Source organism: Mastomys coucha, unplaced genomic scaffold (genome assembly GCF_008632895.1).
Source record: "Mastomys coucha isolate ucsf_1 unplaced genomic scaffold, UCSF_Mcou_1 pScaffold1, whole genome shotgun sequence".
Taxonomy (NCBI): Eukaryota; Metazoa; Chordata; class Mammalia; order Rodentia; family Muridae; genus Mastomys; species Mastomys coucha.
In genome coordinates this window covers 49,616,994-49,644,745 of record NW_022196891.1, presented here as the reverse complement: position 1 = coordinate 49,644,745, position 27,752 = coordinate 49,616,994, and the positions used below count along the sequence as shown (strand labels likewise).

At 44.2% G+C, this 27,752-nt stretch overlaps 1 protein-coding gene across 5 annotated transcripts in view; it reads left to right on the top strand.

The window, feature by feature from the left end:
* Rgl1 (ral guanine nucleotide dissociation stimulator like 1) overlaps positions 1-27,752 on the top strand; it is a 250,890-nt gene that overhangs the window by 185,070 nt on the left and 38,068 nt on the right. For all 5 annotated transcript variants that reach the window (XM_031384722.1, XM_031384703.1, XM_031384717.1 and 2 more), the window contains 4 exons: positions 7,039-7,116; positions 21,614-21,798; positions 24,786-24,910; positions 26,471-26,686. In XM_031384722.1, coding sequence (XP_031240582.1) covers positions 7,039-7,116; positions 21,614-21,798; positions 24,786-24,910; positions 26,471-26,686 — 604 coding nt within the window. The remainder of the gene's footprint in view (positions 1-7,038; positions 7,117-21,613; positions 21,799-24,785; positions 24,911-26,470; positions 26,687-27,752) is intronic.

Below are 27,752 nucleotides of genomic sequence, written 5' to 3'. Positions count from 1 at the left end.
TACTATGGTTTTCAGAACAGCTTACATATTTCAAAAGTATTTATATACACAAAAGAAACATAGACAATCAAATTGGGCGGGGGCTTATAAGAGAACAACAAAGAGTAAGACTGAATGCTTTGCTTGACGTTTGTGGCTTGTACCACAGTAAGAGCCAAGATTTTAAGCTCTACTAAATATAAAACAAACAAACAAACAAAAATACTTCACATATTTATGTTCATTTAAGAAAATATTAATATTTTGAAATATACAGTTAATATGTTTGGAGTTATTTAAAATTTATATTGAGAAAAATGTATGTATTTTAAGTATTGTGTAGACAAGCATCTACATAAGGCTGTTAAATTGATTGTTTTTTATATCAAACAACTTTTATAATACTCATTGTTATTGTTATAAAATTTTATAAATTTTAAAGAATATGACAAGATATTGTAGGTATTGAAGGGGGGTCTCTGGGAGAAGTTGGGGCACAAAAGGGAAACAATAATGTGATTTAATTCTTTTTACTTAAAATATGTTTTTAAATGTTAACAAATTCAGATAATTTGAAATCATGTAACTTTTCTAATTATAATGCAATAAAACTTAAAAAAAAGGATTAAAAAAAGATTTAAAAAAAAAAAAAGAGGCTGCTCAGGTTCCTGAGGGATTGCCCCGTGGGTCAGAGCACACACCAGCATAGGGCCTAAGTGTGAATCTGAAACATCCACCTAAAACATCAGAGTGGCTATCCCACCTATAACCCCAGTGCTATTGGGAGTGCAGAGGCAGGAGAATTGCTGTTGCTAGCCACTCTCCAGATTCAGTGAGAATCCCTGGCTCTGAGAGCGATAGAGAATGACCACCCTCCCCCATTTTCTCTGGCCTTTGTATGCTTGCAGGAGTGCATTCACCTGCACTTATAAATGTGCATACACTACATGTACACACCTCACTCATACTTACACATATACCCACCCCCACAAGAGTCTACTTGCTAACACCAGGATCTTCCTTTAGAAATAAATAATAATAATAATAAACATACTCAAGGATCCTGGCTTCTGTTTCTCCAAGCAGAGGATGCCTAGAGTATGTCCCCCTCACCCCGCCCCCGCCCTGTGGCTTATCCTTTCCCCTTCAGTAACCAACTTCACAGTGGAACTGGACTTTTCCAAGATAGATTAAGTGACCATGACCCAGTTCTTTGTCAGACCTGGGAGGTGGGAGTGCTTTCCGAGGAGGGCATTATTCAGGGTGCTTCAAAACAGGCCTGTCTGTTCTGTGGGAAGCCGTCCAAAGCCTTCCTAGGCTTCACGTGAAGTCCCAGATAACTGTCGGCCACTGCATGCCTGGCATTCTCCCGAGTGAAGGTTCTGGGTGTTTCTTTCATGCATTACAACTTGAGTTCTTGTGGGCCATGCTCAAGTGTTCAGAGACACCCAGAGGGCTTTAAGTCTCTTCCTCCACTCTCCCTTCTGTCTGTCATTCATTGTCCCCACCAAGCACCCCTCCTTCCTCTGCCCTTCCCAGGCTTTTCTTTATTCACAGCAGAAGGTAAACTAATCCTGGACTGTGTTGACTGTCTGCTACACCAGGCCCAGGGCCTTAGTAGGAGGCAAGAGTGAAGTAAAACCCAACCTCACCATGACATGCCAGGCCATCCTGACCTACGAGTTTGCTCCAGGTCTCACCTCCTGTCTGCTCTGCTCTTCACTCTCCGCCGATGTTCAGGTGTGTGTGTGTGTGTGTGTGTGTGTGTGTGTGTGTGTGTGTGTGTGTGTGATGGCAGGCAGAGGAGGATGTTAGGTATCCTCCATCTGCCTCATTCCCTTGAGACAGTGTCATTAGCTGAACCTAGAGGTAGCTTCAGTAATCCATCTTTCTGTCTCCATCCTCCGCTGGAGTTTTAATTGTTTGCAGCCATGCCCGGCTTTTTAACATGGCTACTAGGGATTTGAACTGAGGTCACCATGCTCATTTAGGAAGTACTTGTACCCCCTGAGCCATTTCCTTAGCCCCAGTGGTTTATTCTTACTGTCTAGAATAGAATAGTAAGTACCTGGGCACAGTCCTTAGTAAACAGTCCTCATCCAATGATGACTAAAGCAGTCCAGGAATGAGATCCTGAATGAACGAACAAGGGTCCTGACATCATAAAATGAACATGTAGCATGTGTGGGAGGGCAGAAACTTAGTGCTCGGCCCAGGGCCTGTCTGCCAAGGTTCAAATCCCTATTCCACCTGCCAGGCATGTTGTCCAGGCTTAATTACATAAGCTTTCTGGGCCACACTTTACCTCTCTGTGAAATTGAAAGAGTGATGGGAATTGAGTGAAACAATCCAGCAAAAGCAGTTGGCACAGCTTCTGCTGTATAACAAGTTACCTGGTATTGCCAGTGGTTGATTTGGCAGCATCAAGCAGGGCTCACAGAGTTCTTTAGGATGACTGCATCCTGGTCTGCTTCTATTGAGACTTTGCTGTTGAGGCACAGGCATGAGATGGCTCTCTCTATAGAGAGATGGTGTCTGTGGACAACTTAGTACTTCTCTGAACTACTCATCCCTCACTTCAGATACTTTAAAGCCTTTGCTCAGATGGGTTTCAAATAAACTCCTGGGAAGTGGCTCTTCCATATCTAAACATTATGTTTTTTCCTTTCTCTTATTCAAGTAATTTTAATAATTGCTTACAGCTCTACCATACAAGGCATTTGTAAGCCTTTCTTTTTGCCTGATGACAACATGAGAAACCCATGTCAAAAATCATCTGGCAATGTGGATTTCGATTTAACTTTTATAAAGAAGGGCACTTGCTCCTTGGTACACCTAAGGCGGTTTGAGCTTTGATCTCCAGCCCTAAGGAGGCTTGGTGGGAATTGGAGAGGACATTGTTGAAGGGTTTGCCTGTAGCTTTTCTGTTGCCACTAATTAAAGACACACACGTGTACATGTTTTGTTTACCCCGTTGGAGTAGAGGAAGTGAACTTGACTTTGATTTTTGATGGGAAACTGTGAGTGGTTTGGGGAAACATCAAGAAGGCACCCCTAGTCTGGTAAAACCAACTCTGACGTGAACATTACAGAGTTCTCCATTCCAGAGCTCGAAGCATTTTGTTTTTTCCATAGAGCAAGATGGCAAGAGCAGACAGTCACCCCTGACTAGTGCACTCAATTCTAGAAGGTTCTCACCCTTTGTCTTTATAACAATACACATACCTTTGGGGTTTTATACCTCTAATACCTCCAGGATCTTTTTTTTTTTTTTAAATCTTAAAACTTTTTTCATGTTAGTTTTTGGATGTTTTGAATAACCACAGCCAAAGCTCAAAATAAGCTTTTTATGCTCCTAAGCCAGTGGTTCTCAACCTGTGGATCACAACCCCTTTGGCAAACCTTTATCTCCAAAATATTTACATTTCCATTCATAACAGTAGAATAACAGTTATGCAGTAGCAATGAAAGTGAGATTTCAGCCTGGCAGTGATGGTGCATACCTTTAATCCCAGCACTTGGGAGGCAGAGACAGGCAGATTTCTGAGTTCGAGGCCAGCCTGGACTACAGAGTGAGTTCCAGGACAGCCAGGAGAAACCCTGTCTCCAAAAAAAAAAAAAAAAAAAAAAAAAAAAAAAAAAAAAAAAAAAAAAGAAAGTGAGATTTCATGTCTGGGGATCACCATGACATGAGGAGCTGTACTAAAGGGTCACAGCATTGGGAAGGTTGAGCACCACTGTCCCAAGCCCTTAAAGGACAGGTTAAGACCCTGTGTGCATGGGGGCAGATGGTGCTTTTGCAGTCTCTGAACCAAGCATTAGAGCAGTCGGTTGGCATGTCTGCTGTGGCTTCACGGGTACAAGCATTGTTGTAAGCCTCAAAGAGCAGTGAGCACAGAGTCAGAAATACCACTCACCTAAAATTTATGTTCTGGTCGATACCCAACATGACAACACTGACTATACCATGTTAGGAGATATTGAAAGCTGTAGAGAGTAAGGTGGCAGAGGGGTGGTGTTAGAGTTGGGTTTCGTTTTAAACAGGATGTTCAGGGAAGGCCTCGCTGATAAGGCAGCACTTCAGCAAAGATCTAACGGACTCAAAGAACCTGCCATGGGAACAGCGAAGCAAGAGACAGCTGTGAGGACTGAGGGGGAGGGATGATTGACAGGTTGGTGAGGCAGCTGTGAGGAGGGAGGGGGATGATTGACAGGTCGGTGAGGCAGCTGTGGAGGGATGATTGACAGGTCCATGAGGCAGCTGTGAGGAGGGAGGGGGGTTGATTGACAAGTCGGTTTGGCAGGTGGAGATTGTGGTCAGGAGAGAGTGAGGGGAAACATGGAAGTTATGGACAGAGCTCAGTGAGCAGAATATTTCATGGTGTGTGTGAGGCAAGACTGGAATCATGGGAGGGGTCTGGAGGGAGAAGGGCCAGGCCCTGACTTCCTTGAACAGAATTGTTGTGATGGGTGGGTAGACACTCAGATTAGATTGGTTAAGTGGCAGTTGACTTGCTTTAACCTGAAGATGGCCACCATTAGAGCCAGAGTTGAAATAGATAAGAAGCGTTTGGACTCAGGTATGTATAAAGGCAGAGCTGGAGGTTTTCCGCCTGGGTCAGATGGAGCAAGATTTGAGTAACTGGACCTTGTGCCTTTCCAACCCTTGCCTAATGATTGACAGCTCCTGGAGGCCTCTGAGTTACTTTCAAACTATCACCTTGATCCCAGTTGTGAACTGTGGACAGACACTGGCAGTGAAGAAAGGGAACAGTTATATGATCTTAGCCATTGTTAATGGTAACAGGCCAATTAATGCACAAGAATGCTCAGTCTTTCTTGGCACCAAGGACAGTGCGCTGTGGCATCGCATTCTGCAGGAGGAACTGAGATAGGTGTTGGTGCCACCCAACCTCCACTTCAGCTCCAAAAAGAACCAAAAGAGAACAGGAGAGCAAGAGAAACTAGAGACAAAAAAGAAGAAAAAAGAGTGTGTGTGTGTGTGGGGGGGGAGATCTGGAAGCTTCCAGTGAAAACATCTGAAAGCAGTAAAATGTGTGTCTTTTCCTTGAAGGTGGGCTGGATCACCCTTGTCTATTACCTCTCACAGTTCCTAGCTGGAAGATAAAAGGCATTTCTGGAGAGAACAGTAACAGACAAATTAACATAACAAAACAAAGATTAATGGCCCTATTTGGTAACTGAGGGCTAGAGGGAGAGATAGGAAAGCTTGGTGGCATTGCAAATGGCCTCTCTTTTCTGCACCCTCCCCAGACTTTCCTACTTCAGCAAACCACAAAATCCCCTGTGAGGCAACATGAGGACACAGTTCACTATGGTGGTGGCCAAAGGAAAGAGCCAAAAAAATTCCACTTTGTTTATTTACTGGGAGCTTCATTTCCCACTCCTGCCTGGCTCATGTGGGGTCAAGGAAATCTTAATCTGACTGAGCCCCTGTGTCAGGAAGAGTAGAGGGCAGCCCTGAAAGCTGTTGCCCAGCTGGTGCTGCCCAGGGTGAAGAGGGCAGGAGAGTGGAGACCATGGAAAATACCATTGTGAGGCCAAGACACCCATGAGGCTGATGAGCTGGAGAAAGGAGCAGGGTGCGCGTGTGTGTGCGTGTGCGTGTGCATGTGCGTGTGTGTGTGTGTTCATGTGTGTGTGTGTGCGTGTGTGTGCATGCATGTGTATATGTGTGTGCATGTGTGTGTGCGCACGTGCGTGTGTGTGTGCGTGTGTGTGTGTGTGTGTGTGTGTGTGTGTGTGTGTGTGTATGTAGTACCTAAAGACACAACCTAGAACTTGTCAGGATGGGGTGATTGGGACAAGAGATGGACTGGCAGTCAGTTAAAGCTTGCTTTTATTTTGTAAAGAATTTGTAACTCCTAAGAACAAGGAGCCATGGGCACTAGAGCTTTTAATCCCATTACACAAGACAAAGTGTGCTCTTTAAAAATGTAAACCCACCAAATATAATTTCTAATATCAAAACCCTTGGGGCGACAAACAGCTTTTCAAACTCCAGGGACTCGGAATTCTTTCTTCTTGGGAAGAAAAACTGCAGAAATAGTGCAGTCCTTTCGAGTTAATGGAATGTTCCTTAAGGACTGAGTGTCAATTACTAAGTACATATTCTCTTAGGCTGCTTGCAGAGCTGGGGAATTGAAGCCAGGGCCTTGGGCATGCTAGGCAAAGCACTCTACTACTGAGCCACCTCTCCAGCCCCTAGATACATATTCTCTGCAAAACAAAACGTGACATATTAGTACAAAATTAACTTTCTCACATGTAGAGTTGAAATAAAAGCATATCGTATACTTGGGAACTGGTCAACTTATTTAGTAAAAATTTGAGTCTGTGACAAACAAAATTTTAAAATCTAAGCACTGACTACTTTCTCCAAAACAGGACCCTTGGTCTTTCTTTTCTCAGCCCTTGATCTTTCTTTTCTCAGCCCTTGTCTAGGTGAGCTGGTTAGGGTGAGGTGTACTCCCAGCTCCAGCTGTTGCCTGTAGCAGAAGACTCTCTTCTTCAGCCCTGTCTCCACCCTAGCCTTTAAGAGCCCAGGGTTGTTTCCAGGACCCTCCAACATTGATCTGTTCAAAAGGAGACCACACTCCCAGGTGTCTCATGGATGCAGCACTTTTGTGCCCGTGTAGGGCCTACATTTCACAAGTGTCCCCACACAGCTGTGTGTCTGAGTGGAAGATAGGCTTGTATGAGAGAGTTCATGAGGAATCTGCCTTCTTTATAGTGTGTGATATCTGATCTTGCTGAGATGAAACCTTGATGTATAGAAGAAATTCCTGGAATTATGGATTATTGTGCTAACATTCTAAAGAAGTGTGATAGTTAAATCCTGATTCTGTTTGGAGTATACTTACATATCATCTTGTTTTTTGTTGTTGTTGTTGTTAATGTTGTTGTTATTACTGTTTTATTTTGGTGCTATTTCATATATATTTATTTCCTTAATTATTCCTGACATGTTATTTTATGCCTGAAGTTGTGCAGAGCAGCCTTATGACTAATTTTGTTTGCCTATTTTAATCTTTAAAGGTATGGAAACTTAACAGGCCCAAACTGTGAAGATGATGGAAGCCAAAGTTCACCCGAGTCCAAGGCCGTGATCCGGAAGTGAGTGTGTCTTCCTTCTCATTAGCACTGTTACAAACTCTCAGTCAGGACAGTGTCTTGGCCAAGCTCAAGCTTTGTGTGTGAGCATGGTGGTGTGTGCCGTACTCCCGGCACTTGTGAAATCAAGGCAGCAGAAGCGTGAGTTTGATGCCAGCCTGTCTCAAACAAAACTGAAGTAGTTTAGCATACCATTTCACTCCCTTGGAATGGGTGCCACCATGATTTCCCCCATTGTACCTTGGCTGGGGTTGGAGAGAAGGCTCAGCAGTTAAGAGCACTTGTTACTTTTACAGAGGACTGAACCTGAAGTTCAGGTTCCAGCACGCACATGATGGCTCAGAATCATTTGTAACTCTAGTTCCAGGGGATCTGATTCCCTCTTCTGAGAGGATCAAGTATACATGTGGTGCACACAAAACATTCATACAAATAAAATAAAAGAAATATATCTAAAAAATTTTTTTTTTTTAAAAAAAATTACCCATAGCCCAGTCTTTTAAGAAAATGATCTCACAATACTCACCCAGTTCCCCAGCTGTAACACATTGTGCATCTCTGGCTTACCAGGCGCTATGTGAAGAGATATAAGATAAACAAGTAGAACAAGTGACCAGCAGTAAGTTGTCTGACTGTTGCAGAGTTTGTGTATTAGCAATGGGAGACAAAGAATAAACACAAGAGTGAAGAAGTATTCAGCAAAGAAATGTCTGGGCCCCATGGAGCGTGATTTCATACAGGGTGACAGAAAGAGGCTCTCTGATCTGGTGACAGTGGAACACAGTGGTATGAGGTGTGAGCCAAGCAATGTGACATCCAGGCAGAGAGGATATGGAAGAAGCTATGGGGATGGGATAGCACTGGAGAACCAGCAGGAAGATACAGCGAATGGCATGGCACATGCTCAGGACAAAACTCATGAGTCGGAGTTGCAAACAACACAAGGGTGTGAAGGACTTGGGGCAGTACGTTGATAATGATTTTGAGGAAGGTAGGAACACATGCAAGCCTCTAAGAATGGCACAGCAGCCTAGGTTACCAGGCTGTGAGGAAGCCACTGAGAACATTCCAGCAGCCTAGGTTACCAGGCTGCATTCAAGCCACTGAAAACAGCACAGCTTACCAGGCTGGCTGTGGTTTGGATGGAGGCCAGGGTGCAGTAGGAGGCCTGGTTAGCACCTTTACAAGGGTCCAGGCAAGGGGTGATGGGAGTCTGGATTCAAGCAAGGGCTAGAATGCTCTGCTTGTGCACATACTGAAACAGAGAGCTTATCTGGGAGACCAAGAATGGGGTTAGGACCTCCAAGGGCTGTGATAGAACCCTGGCTTTCTGAGTTAGGACTGGGAATAGAGATTAAGTTTGATGGGCATGTGTGTCAGCAAGTGAGTCTTAGATGTTAATTTTTGAGGTAATCAGTGAGTCTGGTCTTAATGTACTCTCTGGATGGTGGTATTCCCTGGGTGGTATTTAAAGCCACACTACTGCCTCTGCTTTCCTGGGAACTAAAGGGGGAAACAGAGAGGAGCTAAGGTACAAAGAACTGGCCTGTTTCTCTTCCTTGTTTTGAGTTTGTGAAGTAGAAGGTCTGGCGAGGGAGACTAGAACAGCTGTTGGGGTGAGCACAATAGGGTGGAAGATAGAAGGTGTGGTTGTATCCCAGAAGATGTGTAAAGTAGAGTTCCAGATGGGCCACCACAGTATACAGTGCAGCCACATGTCAAGTGAAGAGGGCTCTGAGAGTGACTTCCTGCCCAGCAGTCCTGAGTGTTCCAGGGATGAGGCCAAGCGTTTTTGGCGAATGGAGGTATGGTGAATGGAGAGATGGAGGATTCAGATCTCATAGCATGCAGTCTGGGAGTTAGGCAGACATTTTGGTTTGTGTATCAGGTATGGTCTGTTTTAATGGGCAGTTGTTTCCATTGAAGAGAACGATCTAGTAGATATTGAAGAAAGAGCCATAGGATGGCCACTGTGGGGCTGTGTTCTGGAACAGATTGGATGGATATTCTGGAATCCAAAAATAATCTCTAGTGTCAAATACTCATTTAGGACCAAAAATCAGAGAGTAGGAACAAACATACTTGGACTTTTCCGTTTAGCTTTTAACTCTCCAAAAGATTTCCTGATGATTTGTAGACCCTAGAGATTGTAGGTGTGGAAGTAACAGACTCCTTTTTTTTCTTAATAATTTTACTGCAGAAAAGTAGACGCACTAATATACATATTTAAAAGTCAAGGGCAAAGTATGGTACAAGAAAACCATTATATTGTCACTTCAGGAGATGGTCTCTGGGAGGAGTGATATTTGAGGGACAGTCAAGCCGCAGACAATGGAACTGGCCAGGCAGAGGGGCCAGCAGGGCCAGGTCAAGGAAACTCAGTATATGTGGAATTTTGAAAAGCAACAGAGAGTTGTTGGGGCTACTTCATGGTGTTGCATGTAGGTAAGGAGAGTCTCTGGGGCTGAAGCTAGTCTGAGGTTACACTGCGAAAGACTTCAATGGTTCACATAAGGTTTGGATTTCTCCTAGTGAGCTGTGGGCTAGCAGATATCAAGGTTTGTATAGATGGAGAACATTTTAAGATAGATCATCAGGGTGGAAACGCCTACAGCTCAGCATCCATGAAGCTCTTTAGAAATGAAGACAATCTGCTTCTAGGCCAGTGGCTCTCAGTCTGTAGGTCACACCCCTTTGGGGTCACAATATCAGATATTTATATTACAATTCATAACAGTGGCAAAGTTACAGTTGTAAAGCAACAAAATAATTTTATGAGGGAGTCACCACAACACATGGAAGTTGATTAAAGGGTCAGAGCATCAGGAAGGTGGAGGACCACTGGTCCTCCCTGATGGACTCCCTGCTTGACCTAATGGACTGGAACCTGCAGCTTCCCATCCTTGAGTGAGCCCTGAGCACTTTAGGGTTTGGAAATCTCAAGATTAGAGTGTTTAAAATTGTTTTTGTTCATCCATGAAAAGTCACTAACATATGATTTTTGTACTGGTGGGAGTTTGTGAATATCCAGAAGAGAGAGCACAGGACTCCAGTGACTGGTGACCTAGTGCTGGGCTGTGAGTGGACTCAGTGAGAAGCACATTGTCATCCACACTTGTGGGAAGGCAGTCAATCTGGAATTTGACCATTTGATTAGCCACAGGAAGAAAGAACCAAGGAGAGTACAGTTTGAAACATACCCAGAGCCTTTCTGCTTCCCAGAGGGTGTCCTAAGATTAAATAGGTTTGGGGGAAGTAGCAGTTAGGAAAATTGACTGTACCCTGGATGTGAAAAGCCATGTTCATTATTTTAAAAGTCCCACTGAAATTCATTGTACACTCGGAACGCTAATGTGGGTGAAACTCCAGGCTAAGCTCTTTTAAAGGGCTTTAGAGTTTTAAGCACATGAGACCTTAACAAAGAGCTTCACACAGTACTCCCCTGAGGGGTCTGACGTCTGGGGACAACGGTCCTTTCCCAAAGCCTCCCAGTGACTTGGTAGAAAGTTCTTGACCCCTTTGCTCAAGCTGAGTTGCCTTTTTAAAAGATTTGTACCCGGTGAACGCATAGTACTTCATTTTATAATAGGTCGCTCTGTCCCTTAGACTCTGGAATGTTAAAACCCCGTCTCTTGGTGACCTCTTTCTTTCTTCCACTCCTCTTTCTTCCATTTTTTTCTCCTTTTATTAATTTGTGTTCTGTGTCCCCATTACCATCTTATACTGTCTTTGCTGTTGACTGCCCTTATGACAGTGTCCATCTCTACATGACCACTGCCTTGTTTTCCTGAGAAGAAACCAGGGGAGCACCTCCCCCAAGCTGTATGTAACACTGCAGATCCCTCAAGCACCCTACACCTCTGGCCCCTGACACAGAGCAATGAGTATTGCCTTTCTCTTGGCTATGGCTGCATAGAAGGCATGGTTTTGTGGCACTGTTCTCACAGGGTGACTTTGTCTCCCAGAGGACATTGACTAGCATTTGAAGACACTGGTTGTGCCTAAGTTGGGTTTGTGCCACTGGCATCTAGTAGGCAGAGGACAAGGATGACAGTAGACATCCCACAATGCACAGGACAAGACTGGTCCCTCCCATTTGGTGCTATCACATTAAATAGCACAGTGCCTTGGTAGGAACCCCACTCAGTACACAGTCTTTGTGTACCTCTAAGCAGGCTCCTCTGAAGGGTATCCACTTGTGTTCCTTTTCATAATCAGGTGAGTTTAATACTGCAGTGGTGCAGGCAGCCTCATGGAAGGTGAGATGCCCAGCTCCTGTGCCGCTGCCCCCACTCTGTCCCTCACCAGCCAAAATGGCCTCTGTGTAGTCACTTTACATCTCTTGGTTTCAGGATTTTCATCTGAAAATTGAGCTCTTGAAGCATACAATCTCCAGGTCCTTTTCAATTCAGTGATAGCTGACATAAGTATATTTAGTTTAACAAAAACAAAAACCAGAAATGTGATCTATAGGTTTTTGGGGAATTTTCCTGACTGTTTTCCTCTGAGAAAGTGTATGTAGCAGACCGAAACAAACTGTCAGGAAAAAGAGCCAGGCTCTGATTTGCTTGTTGTTCAGTCATGACATCACAGCTGTTTCCTGCCGTCATAAAGAAAGAGCCGAGCGAGCTGAAAGACTGTTTAGCCGGGGTAATACAAGGAGTGGCAAATGCTGCTGTTTTCCTTTGCTGTGCATCCGTTCTCTTGTGATTTCAGGTGGGCAGCACACAACAGGAATCTAGTGACTTTCTGAAAACCAAACACCCCCCTTCAGGGCAGTGGACCTGCTGGGAACTGGGAGCAGGGACTAGGAATCACTGTTGGATTTACTCAGTGCCCACAGTGCCCATAATGGTTTGATTTTTCAATTTTTTGTTGTAAATTATAGCAGGATCCATATAAGCTTTCGTGTACTAAGTTGCCAGTCACTTCTGATATTTAAAATGGACATAATCTAACAAAGGACTAGAAAAGTGGAAAATATGGAAATACAGATGAAACGTGGTTTCTGGTATCTTGAACCCAAACTCCCTGATACTCTTTATGTGTTTAAAAAAAAAAAGTTATCAGGTTGCTCAGGGTGGCTCCAGCCTTTGGAATGCCCCATTCCGGCTCTTGGCAGTATCCAGAAAGTATCAGCTGGCTCAACAAGAGTGTCTCAAGTTGCCAAGCATTCTGTATCCATGGCTCCCAGTTTTTAAGACCATTGCCAGCCAGTGATTTCTGGTGTCACTGTAAACTAGAGCTATGTAGAGAAGGAGCTGTGCCGTGTTGCCCCACCCCCATCCCTCACCCCCCCTCCCCTCCTAGAAATGACCATTATTTGGGAATCAGGAAACCCACTTCCTGTTACAGAAGAAAACAAACCAGCCGGGCGGTGGGAGGCAGAGGCAGGCGGATTTCTGAGTTTGAGGCCAGCCTGGTCTACAGAGTGAGTTCTAGGACAGCCAGAGCTATACAGAGAAACCCTATCTCGAAAAAACAAAAAACAAACAAACAAACAAAACCAAAAAAAAAAAAAAAAAAGAAAAAGAAAAGAAAACAAGCCAGCTCGCATTCATTTCACCTGTGCCCTCTCCACCCTTCTGCCAACATTTTACATGATAAAGCGCTGTTTTTTCCAGTAGCAGAACTTGAACCTGAAAGGAAGTAGAACTTTTCATCTGCCAAATTAATTGTAGCCTTTGGACTGGGAAGTGAACAGATGTAGGAAGGGATGGTAATCACCCAGCTTTCACACATGAGTTCTTAGAAATGTATGAGGTGTCTGGGGTGTGTGTGTATATGTGTGTGTGTGTGTGTGTGTGTGTGTGTGTGTGTGTGTGTGTGTGTGTGTGTAGGGGTCTGGGGAGGGTAGTAGGGTGATGGGGGTGGAAGAGGTAGGATGTGTAACTTTATTTAGAAAGATTAATACACACACACCCCAGGCAACTGATGCTTTATTACTTTCCTTTAATCTGTACTCTTTAAAGTAAAAATAGTTTCTGTCTCTGCTTTTTTAATCGAGTCCTGTCCCTCCTCTTCTGGAATGCCAAGTCTGCTTTCTCAAACCCTTTACTATAACCTTGCTTCAAATAGTTGAAACCCTCTGATTTTCCTTTTCCCATGCGCAGAAGATACAATGTATTTCTTGTAATCTTTCAAAGAGGCTGGGGGTGCTGACCCCAGGGCTTCGGCTGGTAAGAAAGCTAGTAAAAAGTATTAACTGAAGATGTCTCACATCTTTAAAGAAAAGCCCAGGGCCGGAGTTATTAGTGCCTGGGAAAATTACAGTGAAAAGTATTTGAAAACTCTTCCAGGAATGTTTGCAATCAATAGTCATTCCAGAAAATACAAATGCCCTAAGAAGGCAATTGAGATTGAGAGATTGTAAGGAAAATGGAGGAAAGGATGAGAGATCTGAGGGGCCTGGAGGTGGCAAACCTATCAAAAATGAGACATAAAGCTGGGTATGGTGGCACACACCTTTAATCCCAGCACTGGAAGGGCAGAGGCAGATAGATCTCTGAGTTCAAGGCCAGCCTGATCTACAGAGTGAATTCCGAGACAGCCAGAGCAAAACAAAAATGAGATCTAACACACCAGGCTCAGGCAAGGGGGTGCACCCCACTAATGTCTTACACTTACGTCTGAGTCCAGCCTGGGACACAGAGTTAGATCAGACTTAACCAAAAACAAGTGCATCAACAGAACGTACAGTTAGGAATGCTGCCACGGTTAGAAGAGAATGTGAGAGAAATATGTATTTACCCTTTAAGTAGAACAAAAGAAATAGAGTGTATGTCATATTAAAGAGAAAGCCATTGTCTTTTAAATGTCTATACAGGGCAGAAAAAGAAAAGGAAAACCATAATTTTAAAAAATGGTTTCTTTTTGTGAGATATGGATGGAAATTCCCAGAGGGGAAACCGGTGCTCTGACCAAAGAAGAGTCAGTCAGTGACTTAAGCTGGATTTAAAGCAGTTTTCTTTAAAAAGAGAAAAATCAGAGATGATGGTATTTTATTTTTAAGGTTTATTATTTGTATGTGTCTGAGTGCATTGCCTGCATATGTGTCTGTGCACCATGTGTGTGAAATGCCCTAAGAAGTCAGCAGAGGCGTCAGATCCCCTCGAACCATATCTATAGGCCTTTGTGAGCTTCCATGTGGGTTCTGGGAATCAAACTTGGGACCTCTGTAAGAATTCTTAATGAGCACCATGACAATATTTTCTACCTGTTGGAAACTGTTTAACAGACGTTGTAACCAGTTCTGTTTCTGTGGATTCTTATCTCAGTAGAAGACAGCAGTTTTCCCCTTGGGACTGACTCTAGCCGCCACCTTTGCTGCCTGTCTGTGCTGTTCTTGCTGCAGGGCGCTCTTTTAGTTACCTTGTGTATTTTCTTTAGCCTGCGCAAAACTGTCAAGATCCTGCCCTCACTTCATTGGTCCATCAGTTGAAGTTTAATCAAACTTGTGTGTTCAGGACCAAGTGTTTACAATCAAGTTCAGCTGGGCTTCACACATAGGTCTTTGGTTCTCAGGCCTGTCATTTAGGGACAAACATGGGGTTTGCTAACAGTAAGACCACATCAGTACTGCCAACCTCAGACCAGTGGGGTCCCCAAACAGCTCTTGTGAAATGTGGAAGTCCGACTTGGTTCTCTTGGAAGGAGATGGTTGAAGGAACTGATGAAAGATGAAGGAAGACCAAGTCTTCTTTCATCTTCATCTAAGGAGGGCTTGCTTCCTGTCCTTGGTACCATCTAGGGTGAAACTTTGGCAGGTTGTAACTAGAAGCCCCCTGTTTATAATGCACAAACTGCTTCCTCAGACCAGGGAATTGGGGAAGGAGTTAGCAAGGTCCTGAAATTAGAATTCTGACGAATGGCTGATGAACTTTTCTAATAATAGTAGTTATTGATTGCTGAGTAAGAACAGTGCCCTGAGTGTGCTTTAAATATTCTAATGACCTTCGATATTGTTACTCCATCTATGTGCTTTAAATATTCTCCTAATGGCCTTCGATATTGTTACTCCATCTACCAGAGAGTAGCCTGGGTGGTGGAAGAACACGTCCAGGGTCACACAGTGGATGAGAGAGTGCTCGGAGTTAACCAAGGCTGTGCTCTTACATCCTGGACCCTTTCATTCTTCCCCTGTGATAAGAATGAAAATATTTCTCGTAAGTGTGGGAATGAAAGACAGATGTGTGAGTAACCTTGACTCCGGGTAATAGGGTCCAGGCACAGCTCCTCCTGCCCTACACAACTTTGTCTCTGTGTACTTTCCTCTGCCTGCCTGTCTTGCCTTGAGGGATTTTTAACTGTTTCCCCCACCTCCCCCACCCCACCCCATCCCTGCCTCTTTGGCTTTGTTTCCATTTATTTCCGCTGGCCCTATCACAGCCCCTCCTTCCATTCCCACCCCTGTGTTTTAATCCTTTTTTAGCACAGACACCTCAGTGTGACAATGGGAAGTACCGGAAGCCAATAGATGACCCCAACAAGTCCAGATAGTACTGTGTCCCTTCTTCTGGGAAGAGGTAGGAGAAAAGAAAAGAGACTTTGTCGAGTCCTTTGTTCTTTCTCATCAAGGAAAGCATCTTGCTGATAGCCTCTATCTGGCACTGTTCCCTAAGACTCAGGAAAAGCATGCGGTGACTTGGAAAACAAGGTGGACCCAGCTCTGTCAGGGTCAAGGTTGACAGAATGCATTATAGCCCACCAGCATGGCTTAGCAGAGGCATAGCCATGTTCCCCAAGACATGTGCGGTGCTCTTAGACTGCACTTTCTCCCCATTTGCTCCAGGACATGATCGAGTTTGTAGAGAATGTCCTAGAATAAGGAAATATTCTAGCCAGGCAGTGGTGGTGCATGCCTTTAATCCCAGCACTTGGGAGGCAGAGGCAGGCGGATTTCTGAGTTCAATGCCAGCTTGGTCTACAGAGTGAGTTCCTGGACAGTCAGGGCTACACAGAGAAACCTTGTCTGGAAAAACCAAAAAAGAAAGAAAAAAAAAGAAAGAAAAAAAAAGGGAAACACTCTGCTGTTTTTCCAAAAGTTTTTGTGTCTTATCTTTTGGCAGTGATTAAATATGAGCTATCATCTCAAATAGGCTCTAGGACAGGAAAACATACCTCTAGGTGGGTAGAATTATTCTTTTTGTGTAGTGGTAATCTTATTTCTGGCTTGGTAGCTATACATTAAAGGAGAGGTTCCCTGTGAAGGACAGTACTTCTGTGGGTCTCTGCACCCTCTTTTGTGACATTTACCACATAATTAGTGAGTAGGTATGGAAACAAAGAGTGCTCAGTAATGCTGGTTTAGTTAGTTGCGTAGATTCTCCCCAAGGTTGCTCCTGGAAGAAAGAGCCTTCCACTTGACCTTAGCAAGCTCCACGCGTGGGCCTGTAGCCAAGTGTGTTTCTTTCCCATAGGCTTTTGCAACAGGTGGGAAGATAATTCTTGCCAAGAATGCCCGCCCGAGATAGAAAACCGTTTGGTGGTAATCCCCTCTGCCATCAGGAGTGGCTGCTGGAGTTGCCACCCATCTGGCATGTCGATTAGACTCGCACTTCCATTTAGGACAGAGGAGTTCTGCTCTTTGACCCATCCAAGAGTTGCTTGGGATAAGATGACTGTACATCAGTGTTTCTCCTTAATGCAGACTGCTGAATAATCTTTAATTTTCCGTCTGGTTTTGGTTCTTCTCTGGTCTACATAGATTTCCTGTCTTCTGGTTAATACTCTAGTTTGAGGTCTTTGAAGTGCTCTGCCATAGTGTGACCTTTAGTATGCATGTGCATGTGTGCATGTTGGTGTGTGCATATGTGGTCCTGCCCACATGTGCAGTATTTGTTCAAAGCTATGACCTGCTTATGGCAGTTGTGGGGGCCACAAATGTTGAGGCATAATTTGTCTCTGTGATTGGTGACAAATTCTTTGAGTTGGTTTCACCAAGCTATTTATCCTTCACAGCCCCTTCCTTCCATGGCCCTTGGTAGGTCATTGTAAGCATATTGCCAGCTATGGGCTTCTTGATGTATCTCAGAAGGTCCCATTGACATTATGTCATTTGAAATCACCACCGATCAGTGTTGGATGGATGCAGGCAGGTGTTTTCTGTCCCTTCTCTGGGTAGGGTTCAGTGGGACCATGTGAATAAACTTTCCAAGTTGACAGATGGTGAGAAGTTGGGTTTTCCCTTCTCTCAGCCTCCTCTTGTTCTGTGTACAGGGGCAAGTGACTTCTCCAGTGGAATAAGCTCACTTTTCCTGTGCATTTGTGACTGCAGCCAGTAATCTCCCTTCCTGCTAAGGTTCCCTAATTCTCCCATTCAGTCCTGGAGAGGAGCAGAACCAAGGCCAGGAAGATGGAAAAGCTGCTGTCCCCTTTCCTCTGTCATATTTGCAATGTTGCTTTCCTTCTTGGAATCTTAACAGCCCAGCATTTGTATCTGCTGCTTGCTCTATTGAGAATGGGAAGTCTCTTCCCAGGCCTGGCAAACATAAGGCTACTGTGAACTCCAGGCAAGGGTCCAGGCCTTTCCAGAAACCCTCCGTTCCTGGCAAGCGAGTTCTGCTGGACAGAGGGCAAGGGTCTGCTCCTTTGCTTAGACTATCTCTGTTTTTCTCTTCTCTGATTTCTTCCTTCTCCCTATTTATTCAGAGTGTGTGTGTGTGTGTGTGTGTGTGTGTGTGTGTGTGTGTGTGAAAATGCTTTTCCTGTCTAAGATTGCAATGAATTCTCAAAACCTCCTTAGGCTGAGCCATGCAAGGTCACCGTTAGAGCAGATTAGATGAGGAAGTCGCTCACCAGAGTGACTTAAAGGTGTTAGGTTAAAGACAGAGTGGACTGATTCGGACCATGGTCACTCCAGCCTTTCTGGCTCCTTCTGAAATTGTGACTTTTCTTGGACACAGACTGCTTGAACACTTTGGGGAATTACTCATACATGTACAAAGATACAGACTAAGGCACACATTTTATAATTGTTTACAATCACAAGAACTTGGAAGTTATTTCAGTATCCACCTGCCAATGAAAGAATCCTTAGATTCTTAGCTGTGTATGACACAGTGTATAACACAGTGTTCAGGAGAAACTGTAAGATAACTCTAGAGGCAGTGACTGGAGAGGTAGCTGTAACATGCTGATAAGTGGGGGAAATGTTGATTTATATTTGCATATCATGAATATTGAATATGGATAGCCACAGAATGAGTATATATATATTAGAGAGTGGCAACAAATCATGGTTTGGACTGAAAGGGGAGTAGATATATTACTTTTTAGTTTATATAGATTTGTAAGAATTACTTTTATTGATAAGTGATCTTTTTCTTTAAAGTGAATAATGACTCTCAGTTAAGCAGTAGTTGATACAGTAATATCACTTGATTTGCCTATGAGTTAAGATTTCTTCTTCCTTGATTTCCTTCTTTCCCTTTTCCTTCCCTTCTCCCTTGTCCTCCCCTTTGAATGGTTGGGACAAGGTTTTACTTTGTAACCCAGGCTGACCTGAAACTCACCCTGTAACCCAGACTGTCCCAGAACCCAGGCAGCCCTCCTGCCTCAGTCTCCAGAGAAATGGGATTGCAGGCTGGAGCCTACAGGCGTGGCTTGTAAATTTGGATTTCTGTGTGGACATATCTTTAGATTACAAAACACCCAGATCCCTTGTTTTCACCTCAGTTAGATCAGAGCTCCTTTTGACTTCTGTAGTGTGGTATGAGATTGCTACCCCTCTCTTTTTCTTCCCCTTCCTTCTCTCCTCCCCTCCCCTCCCTTCCTCTCCCCTTCCCATTTTGTGTGTGTGTGTGTGTGTGTGTATGTGTGCACACGTGCCCTTTATTTTAAGAATTACAAAAGTGTTTCTTTGTAAGAATCTAGTTTATATATTTAAATGCAGGTTTTCTATGTTCTGGCATCCCAACTATGCATCCAACTAAGCATATTCTGTGCTTACCAAATGAAGGAAAATTACTTACAAATTATATTTGTTATAAAAAATAAACATTTGCATGATAAGCTGACTTTTTATTGTATTTATTCTTTGGCAGTTTCATACATGTATACAATGTGTCTTTATCAAATTAACCCTTACCGCTCCCCTCCCACCCTTGTCAGATTCTCCCAGCCCATCCTCTCTGCCTTCTGTATCCCAGCCCATCCTCTGGTCTTCTGTACTCTACTTTTTAAAAAAATATCCTACTAAGGCCAATTAGTGGAATTATAGAATATTAACTATTGATAAATATTTAAGTTTTATAACTGAAAGGCATGGGGGCCGCAAATAGAAAGCTGTTGATGTTACTGTACTCAAGTTTCAAGTGTTTGTTTGTTTCTTTGTTCTGAGACCGTGTCTCACTGGCTGTTCCTGGCTGGCCTGGAACTCACAGAGATCCACCTGCCTCTGCCTCCCAAGTGCCCAGCTCCTGCTTTCAACTTTTTTGTTGTTGTTGTTGTTGTTTTGTTTTTTCAAGACAGGGTTTCTCTGTATAGCCCTGGCTGTCCTGGAACTCACTCTGTAGACCTGGCTGACCTAGAACTCAGAAATCCGCCTGCCTCTGTCTCCCAAGCGCTGGGATTAAAGGCGTGCGCCACCACTGCCTGGCTTCCTGTTTTCAACTTTAATCAGTAAAGCCCATGTTACTTTCTGTCAGCTTTCTGGAGGGAAACATTGCTTTTGTTAATTGTATTTAATTTAAAGATTTAGATTATTAAATCACTTCTATTATGATGATAGTTTAATGTCACTTGTTTCGTGTAGATAATTAAATATTAGCAATCCCAGATGCCATATAGACCACAGAAGTAAAACTATGATGTACACATAGAGAAACAGTCTCTGTGTAAACATTCCTGCTCTTTGTACTGAACTCCAAAAGCTGAGTCAACTCTCAGGGGGCTTTTGCGGTAGCTATTCCTTGATTGCAGCTCAGCTCTTTGGTAGGAAAGTACAACATGGAAGTTAAGGCACTGTAACAGGCTACTGTGCTTCTGTTCTGCCCAGTGGATGCTAACTTCTACTCTAGCTTTTAATTGTATGAACAATTTGTGTAAGTATAGTAGATAATTATAATTTTCCTTTTTTTTGATTTTGATTCTGTAGACCAAACCCAAAGAATACTTGTGTGTATTCTTCTCCAGCCAGCACCAGTGAACACCTCTTGCGATGAAGTTAGCCTTTCAGAAAACCTTTTGTGGTTCTGGGGGGATTTCTCAGTCTGTGAGACACTTGCTGCACAAGATTTAGGACCTAGGTTGGATCCCCAGCAGCCGTGGATTAAAAAAAGATTGGATATGGAGACGTGTTTATCACCCCACTGCTGGGAAGCAGAGACGAGAGTATTTCTAGAGCCCGCTCACCAGCCAGCCTAGCCTAGCGGGGACCCCGAGGTCCCAGTGAAAGACCCATCTCAACAAACAAGGAGTGGCATAGGAGGTTAACCTCTGACCTACACACACTTTTGTGTGGGTGAAAGAGTTTTGTCACTGTAGCCAAAGTGTGGTTTCTTTGCCTTGGGATGCACAGGGATTTATTAATTCTCCGTTATCTTCTCCAGCCAGCATCAGTGAACACCTCTTGCGATGAAGTTGTGGTATTAGGTATTTGTGTTTAGAAAAGGGACCCAGCCTGGTGTGGAACTCTGAAGTGTCTTTGAAGTCTTCTGACGATGAAGCATGGGATAATGGTGCTGCAAACAGTTCACCCCTTTGTCATTGCTCTGACTCTGCTCTAGGAGGAGGAGCTAGCCCTAACTTATAGGCAACACCCTGTGGTACTCAGAGAATGTCTGTAGCACGCCAAGCACCCAGAATGAACCTGGCTGTCTTTGTGCTTTGGCACCTGGGGGACCTTGTGACTCCATCACCAGGTGGTTCCTCACACGCAGTCTCATTATAATTTGAGAAACAAAGGAATAACTTTATAAGGAAAGCTTTGGTCCTTGTGCTGAAGCCCTAGAGATGTTTATAAGATTAAACGGAGGCATTTTCCCCCTAACCTGGACACTTCTTACTTGAGATGAATTTCTGGCCTAATGGTAGCCAGTTATGCCCTAAGTTATCAATATGGCTAGTTTTAGGTTCCTTTTCTGTTTTATTACATTTGTTCATCTATTCATATGTGAGTCTGAAGGGCTGGCTCAAGCATGCTACAGCACAGGTTGTCAGAGGACAACTTGTTACATTGTTTTTCTCTTCCCACTGTGTGGGACCCAGGCATCATTGAACAACAGAGTTCAGGCTTGATAGAGAATTTCTTACTTCGTCATCTTGATAGCCTGGTTTTCTGATCTTTAATTTGAGCAAATGCACAATTAGTGGCTTGTGTTTGAGTTGTTTGGAACTCAGTAAATCCTCTTCTCGTCTTCTGTCTGCCTTGCTTGGGTTTTTCTAACAACAAAACGTCATCGATCCCTCCAAACCCCCTTCAGCTACCAGTTGTGGTATCCAGGGCCTGTCTCGAGTCCACAAGCATCGGGTTCAGTGGGTTTCCATCTCTCCTTCCCAGTGCCATTGCTTCCATCCTGAGGGCCTGGCTTGACCAGTGTGCGGAAGACTTCCGGGAGCCCCCTCACTTCCCTTGCCTGCAGAAGTTGCTAGAGTATCTCAAACAGAAGATGCCTGGCTCCGACCCAGAGAGGAGAGCACAGAACCTTCTTGAACAGTTTCAAAAGCAGGACGTGGATTCCGACAGTGAGTACCTGTTTGGTCTCAGGGAAACCGCTACTGGGACTCCACAATGTGTGTGGGGGTCATTTATTGACTCAATAAGAAACCCTGGTACCCTCAGAAAATTGGGATGGGTGTAAAATTATTGAACTGTTAACTTCAGATTCTTAAAGTTTCAGAGTGAAAAGAGATTTTCAGGATTGAATTTATGATTTTAAAGATTAAATTGTAAAACCGGCTCAGAGAAGCTAAGTAATTGCCTGGAGTGCCTGCTGTTACCTACTGTTACCAGGGACAGAGTTTCTTTGATTGTTTTTTTTTTTTTTTTTTAACTTTCCTTCGTCAACATGGATTGGCTTCTTATTCTCTGCCTAACATGTTCTATCAGATGTAAACCTGTGACAACCAACCAACCCTGTGTGGCTGGCAAGGATTCAAGTCCACTTCCCTCTTTAAAAAGCTTGGAGGAGGGGTTTCTCTTTTTCCCTAAAAAGCGTTACTGTCATGTCCCCTGGCAGTCTCCATCACTGTCATCTACTGTCTCTAATGACCAAATCAAAGGAAGTCTCTGAGGCTGTGTTTTCCTATTGGAGGCTGACCTCTGGTTTCCAAGGACAAATGCAGGGCTGCCACTGCTGGCCACAGAGTGTGCTGGCTGCCAAGAGGTTCCATCGGGCTCCAGCGTGATGATATATCCTTTCACTGAGGTGCTGGGTAACAGTTTCCATGGCAGCTGACCCACTTGGAACTTCTGATGGGCATTTTCTTGAAGTAATGTCCGACTTCCTCAGCAAGGGAAAGGAAATGGCTCCTATCACAGATAAGAGATGCTACTCCAGAGCCAAAGCAAATACAGTAACTTTAAATTCCACCCGGTACCTGTTGAGTGGTTTGTATGGACTGGGGACCAGAGAAGGGGAATGCAATTGCATCATTTGGCTCAGATTGCCAAAGGCTTTGTATCTCAGATGACTTCATCTGCCAGGAATGCTTGAATACCCGGGAAGCTCCAGCTGCCAGACCTGAGCTCCCTTCAGGGCCTCCCTCCCGCCTGCCTGCCCAGCTTTGTGCTGGGGTAGAAACTGCTGCTGCTGCCACTGCACTGGAGCCCAGCTCTCTCTTCTGGGGCTGCCTCTGGCCCCTTGCCTAATTGGGGAACCAGTGGGATCAGTCATTGGTTGTCTCCAGCTCAGGGACTGGAGGGCAGAGCTCTTTTGGCAGGCAGAGGCAGGGACTAGGGAGGTGGCCTGACTTCACAAAAACTTTTAGGCAATACCCAAGAATGAGTCTTTTCCTAAGTATGGGCAGTTGTTACCAAGAATGCTCCAGGCCCTGTTTATGAAGTACAGACTCCATTCCTGAAGAGGAGTGTTGGGAACTTAGTCTCCTTGTGCCCCTCATGCCCCTGCCCTTCCCATGTCACACTAGGGAAAGCAGTGAACTTTCCTATGTGTTTGCAAAAGTAAAACTGCATAGAGATTTTTACATAACCCCTGGAGAGTCAGGCAGGAGTAGTGGAAGCATAGACCAGGTCCCAGAGAGAAAGGATCATAGTTTTCACATGTAGTGGCATTCTAGGTGCATGCCAGATTTACAAGTACCGAATGAATGAATAAATGAATGAATGGATGGATGAGTGATGTTAGTCCTTACCCTGTACTCTCCTTGGCGAAAGCCAGGCAGCTTCTTCATTTTTTTACAGGTATTAAAATGCATTGTAGCTGTCAGGAGGGATAGAAGGCTCTTTTGAATCTTTGATTGGCACATCAGATTTCTTCTTCACTGAATGAGACAGTTGCCAGAGTTGAGTGGAGAAGTACTGACATCAGGCTCCAGCATCCTCCACAGGATGGGATGTTAGCTTTTCTGTGGGTACTTTTGATTGTATCCAGGATAACAGGAATAGATAGTGAAGCTCTCTAAACTTTCCCAGTTATAACCCAATCCCATCCACATCAAAACATTCAGCTCTGAAGTCCAAAGCCAGGGCATTTACTTCCAATCACAGCCCCGCCACCAGAGTGGGCAGGTAGCACATGGCACTGTACAGGGAAAGGTTTCACTTTGGGCACCCCATTTCTCATTGGAAGCTTTGAAGACACTGCATCAGTTCAATACAAGATGCCTAACAAGGCCCCCCATAAAGAGAAAGAAACAACCACACTGGGGGAAGTAACCCAGACTGTGGATGTCCCGCTTGGCAGCTAGGCTCCCCCACTCCCGAGGAAGTGCAGCTTTGACAGGAAGAGAGCAAGGAGTGTAGTGGGAATGAGCTGGGAGAAGACTTCAGTAAGGAGACTTCAAAGAGGGTGGAGGGGTAGAGGCTCCTGGAGCTGGGCCCTTGAGTGGCTCAGATGGGCTCCTAGGCAGTGATTCCCGTTGGCTTCTTCAGGCTCTGAGCTGTGTGAGTTTCTGATGGATGACCAGCTGTGTAGGCTCCCAGGACATTTACTTTCAATCTGTTTCACACCTTTACACTCTCTGTGTGAAAGCAGGTGGCAACTATTTGATTTAGTGGCATTTGAGTCTGCTCAGTATTGTTGAAAGTTCTACAGGTCTCACCCACATCTCTGAAACCCAGTTGACCTATCCTAACTTACCAAACCCTGGCTGGCCGCCCTGCTCAGTCTTTTAGGAATCTGGTTCTCTGTGGCTCAACAATCAAGGATTGCAGGGCTGGGGTGTAGGTATTAGCTGGATTAGTCCCAGGAGTGATGATGAAGTTGGTGGGAGCTGAGATGAGGCTGTGCTCAGCCCTGCCTCTTTAGTCTTTGCCTAGGCTATCCTCTGAATGATTTTCTGGGGACTGCTCAAGGCCTCTCTGAGCTTCATAAAAGCATGAGAACACACAGGATTGGATCTCCGTTTTGCTCCAATATATCGTTCTTGTTCATCTCTACCTATGGTTCTCTGGAGAGTTGGCTCTCTTCTTCCTGAATGAAAGAAGTGTAGTTTGTTGCTATGAACAAGCCTTCTGTGGTACCCACTTACTGTTTCCTCATTGTGGACAGATGGACTTCTTAACACCAGCTCCTTCAGCCTGGAGGAGGAAGAGGAACTGGAGAGCGGAGGCTCAGCAGAATTCACAAACTTCTCAGAAGACCTTGTGGCAGAACAGCTGACCTACATGGATGCGGTAGGTCTTTTTGCTATATCTAAGATGTGTCTCCACTTAAAATGTGGGGTGGTGACAGTACTGTTGGCCCAGAGAGCAGTGGGCAACATGAGGATCGTGCTACAAGTCCTATTTAGTCATGGACAGTCTGTGTCTGTAAAAGGTGAGTTAAGTCTCTGTGCGAATCATTCGTGTGAATAATTCAAGCCCTGGCTCTTCTTGCAGCCCTGGGTGAAAGTGCATTTTCCTCAGAGCTACGGTCACAGAGGGAAGTAAGAATTCTAATCCTAGCGAAACAGAATCTACCCTGTGCTGTGGGTATTTCTCTCCCTTCAGACTCATAAATATTTCAAGAGCTGAACTGTTTATTTGGAGGGCTGTAAAGGGGTAAAAGCTGAAGTTAGGATGAAGTAAGCTCATTGAGTCCACATGTGACCATATCTGGCAGCCTGTCCCCATGTGTGCTTCCTGCACATTTGAATTTTGACTGTTTCTGTGTGCTGTGCACATTTCATTGTGTTGGTCACATTTCATAGCTTGGAGCTTGTTGGAAAACAGTCAAAGAATTAGCAATTTACCATGGTGGTTTTATTCTTCGGCACTTAACTTTTCAGCATATGAACTGGCCAAAGTTTCCATCCAGTGGGAAAGCAAACAGAGTATGGAAAGTAGACTGCTTCGCATCGTCTTTATGAAATACATGCTAGCCATCTTTTTTAATACCAGCTTTTATACACCTTGTATTCAACTGTACAAATGAGAATCTGATCTAGTCAACCGTTTGTTGTTGGACAACTACTAGAATAAGGGAAAGAAAAAATATCTTATTTTCATTGCTTTAAGGAAAAGACCTGAAAACCAGGCTGTAGGTCCCCCGTTCTTCTGTGTAGTATGCGAGGTTGACTATTTCCCCTTTGTTAGTTTCTTTATCTGCTTTGAAAAATGAGACTCAGTTGCACTGCGAGATGTGGCATGTGCTGTTATACTTACGTGAACTTCTTTCCAGGTGTCCCCAGAGTATCTGTTTGCATGATAGACAGCTGGTGTTCCTGAGTGTCCAGGACTTTAAGCCAAATGACCATTCCCACTTTCCTTTTCTGATGGGTAGTACCAATCTTACTAGAGTTCCTTGACTTTTGGGGCAAGGTGGGAAGATAAAAATGGCTTTGATGATTTAAATTTTCTTTTGGTCATTTTTTTCCTCAGTTAAGCAAATTTAAAAGATCACCTGGGAGTCAAGGTGTGGTGGCTCACCCCTTAAATTCCATCCAGCACTAGGGAGGCAGATACAGGCAGATCTCTGTGAGTCTGAGGCCAGTCTGGTATACATAGCACCTTCTAAGATGCCCAGGACTATATTGAGAGCATCTGTTTCAACAAACAAACAAACAACAAATCATGTGGGCCTTTCTGATTCATTTATCCATTACTTATTTTGTGTACGAAGATGGACACCATGTGGCAAGTCAAGCAGAGAAAGATGGCTTGTCTACTTACAAGCCACCAATTTCCAGATGTCCCAGATGACACTTTGTATAAAGCACCTGTATGTTCCTTATGCCAATTCCTCTTTTGTTTCAGCAACTATTCAAGAAGGTAGTGCCTCACCACTGCCTGGGCTGCATTTGGTCTCAGCGGGATAAAAAAGAAAACAAACATTTGGCTCCTACGATCCGTGCCACCATCTCTCAGTTTAATACCCTCACCAAGTGTGTTGTCAGCACCATCCTGGGGAGCAAAGAGCTCAAAACTCAGCAGCGAGCCAGAGTCATCGAGAAGTGGATCAACATTGCTCACGTAACTGTCTTTTTTGTTTTTTTTTGTTTTCTAGACAGGGTTTCTCTGTATAGCCCTTGCTGTCCTGGACTCACTCTGTAGACCAGGCTGGCCTTGAACTCAGAAACCCACCTGCCTCTGCCTCCCAAGTGCTGGGATTAAAGACCTGCGCCACCATGCCCGGCTCACTCACGTAACTGTATTTTACGAACCTATCTTTGTGTTTGGTATACAGCCTTCCTGACATCAGACATGAATTATGTTCTGCTGAGGCTCGGAATCTAGTCAGAGCCACTTTTTCCACCCCACATGACTTGTGTCTAACACTGTGTAGGGAAAGGCACAGTCTCTGTCATTGAGCTATTTTGTGAGTTCCTAGTGTGTTCAAGTTACGTTATACTTTAGGGCTATAATGAGATAGACCACAACTGATTTAGCTGCATAGGAGCCAGACTCACTGAAGTGACCTCACTTCAGTGGCAGGTCAGGGGTCAGCAATAGAAATGGTATAGAAGTGGAGGAGGGAAAAGTTTACTCTGAGTATCGTGATCCAAAAAGACAGTAATGGGGCTGGAGAGATGGCTCAGCAGTTCAGAGCACTGACTCTCCTACCAGAGGTCTTGAGTTCAATTCCCAGTGTCTCACAACCATTTGTAATGGGATCTGATGCCCTCCTCTGGTATCTAAAGACAGCAACAGTATACTCATAAACATAAAATAAACAAAAAAAGAAAGCAAGACTGGATCTCACTTTATCAAAGAGTAGGATTTTAGGTTCTTGAAGATGAAAGTTTTCTTGTAGGAAGAAGAAGCTCCAGTGAGAAGGATCATGAAATTAGTTGATGTATAAATTCCCCATTAGTCTATGTTCTGGACCATAACTAACCCTCAACCAGAACACGTTTAGCTTCATGTCCCATTACATGTATTTTTCCACCATGCCTTGTTTATAGGACATAACACCTAAGTCTTTCACGTTTTCTTTTATTGTGTTTGACCAAAGAACAAAGTCACGATAGTTCCAGAGAGTTTGTCTTGTTTTGAGTCTTTAAGGTAGTCTATTTATTACCCTATACATACCAGTGTC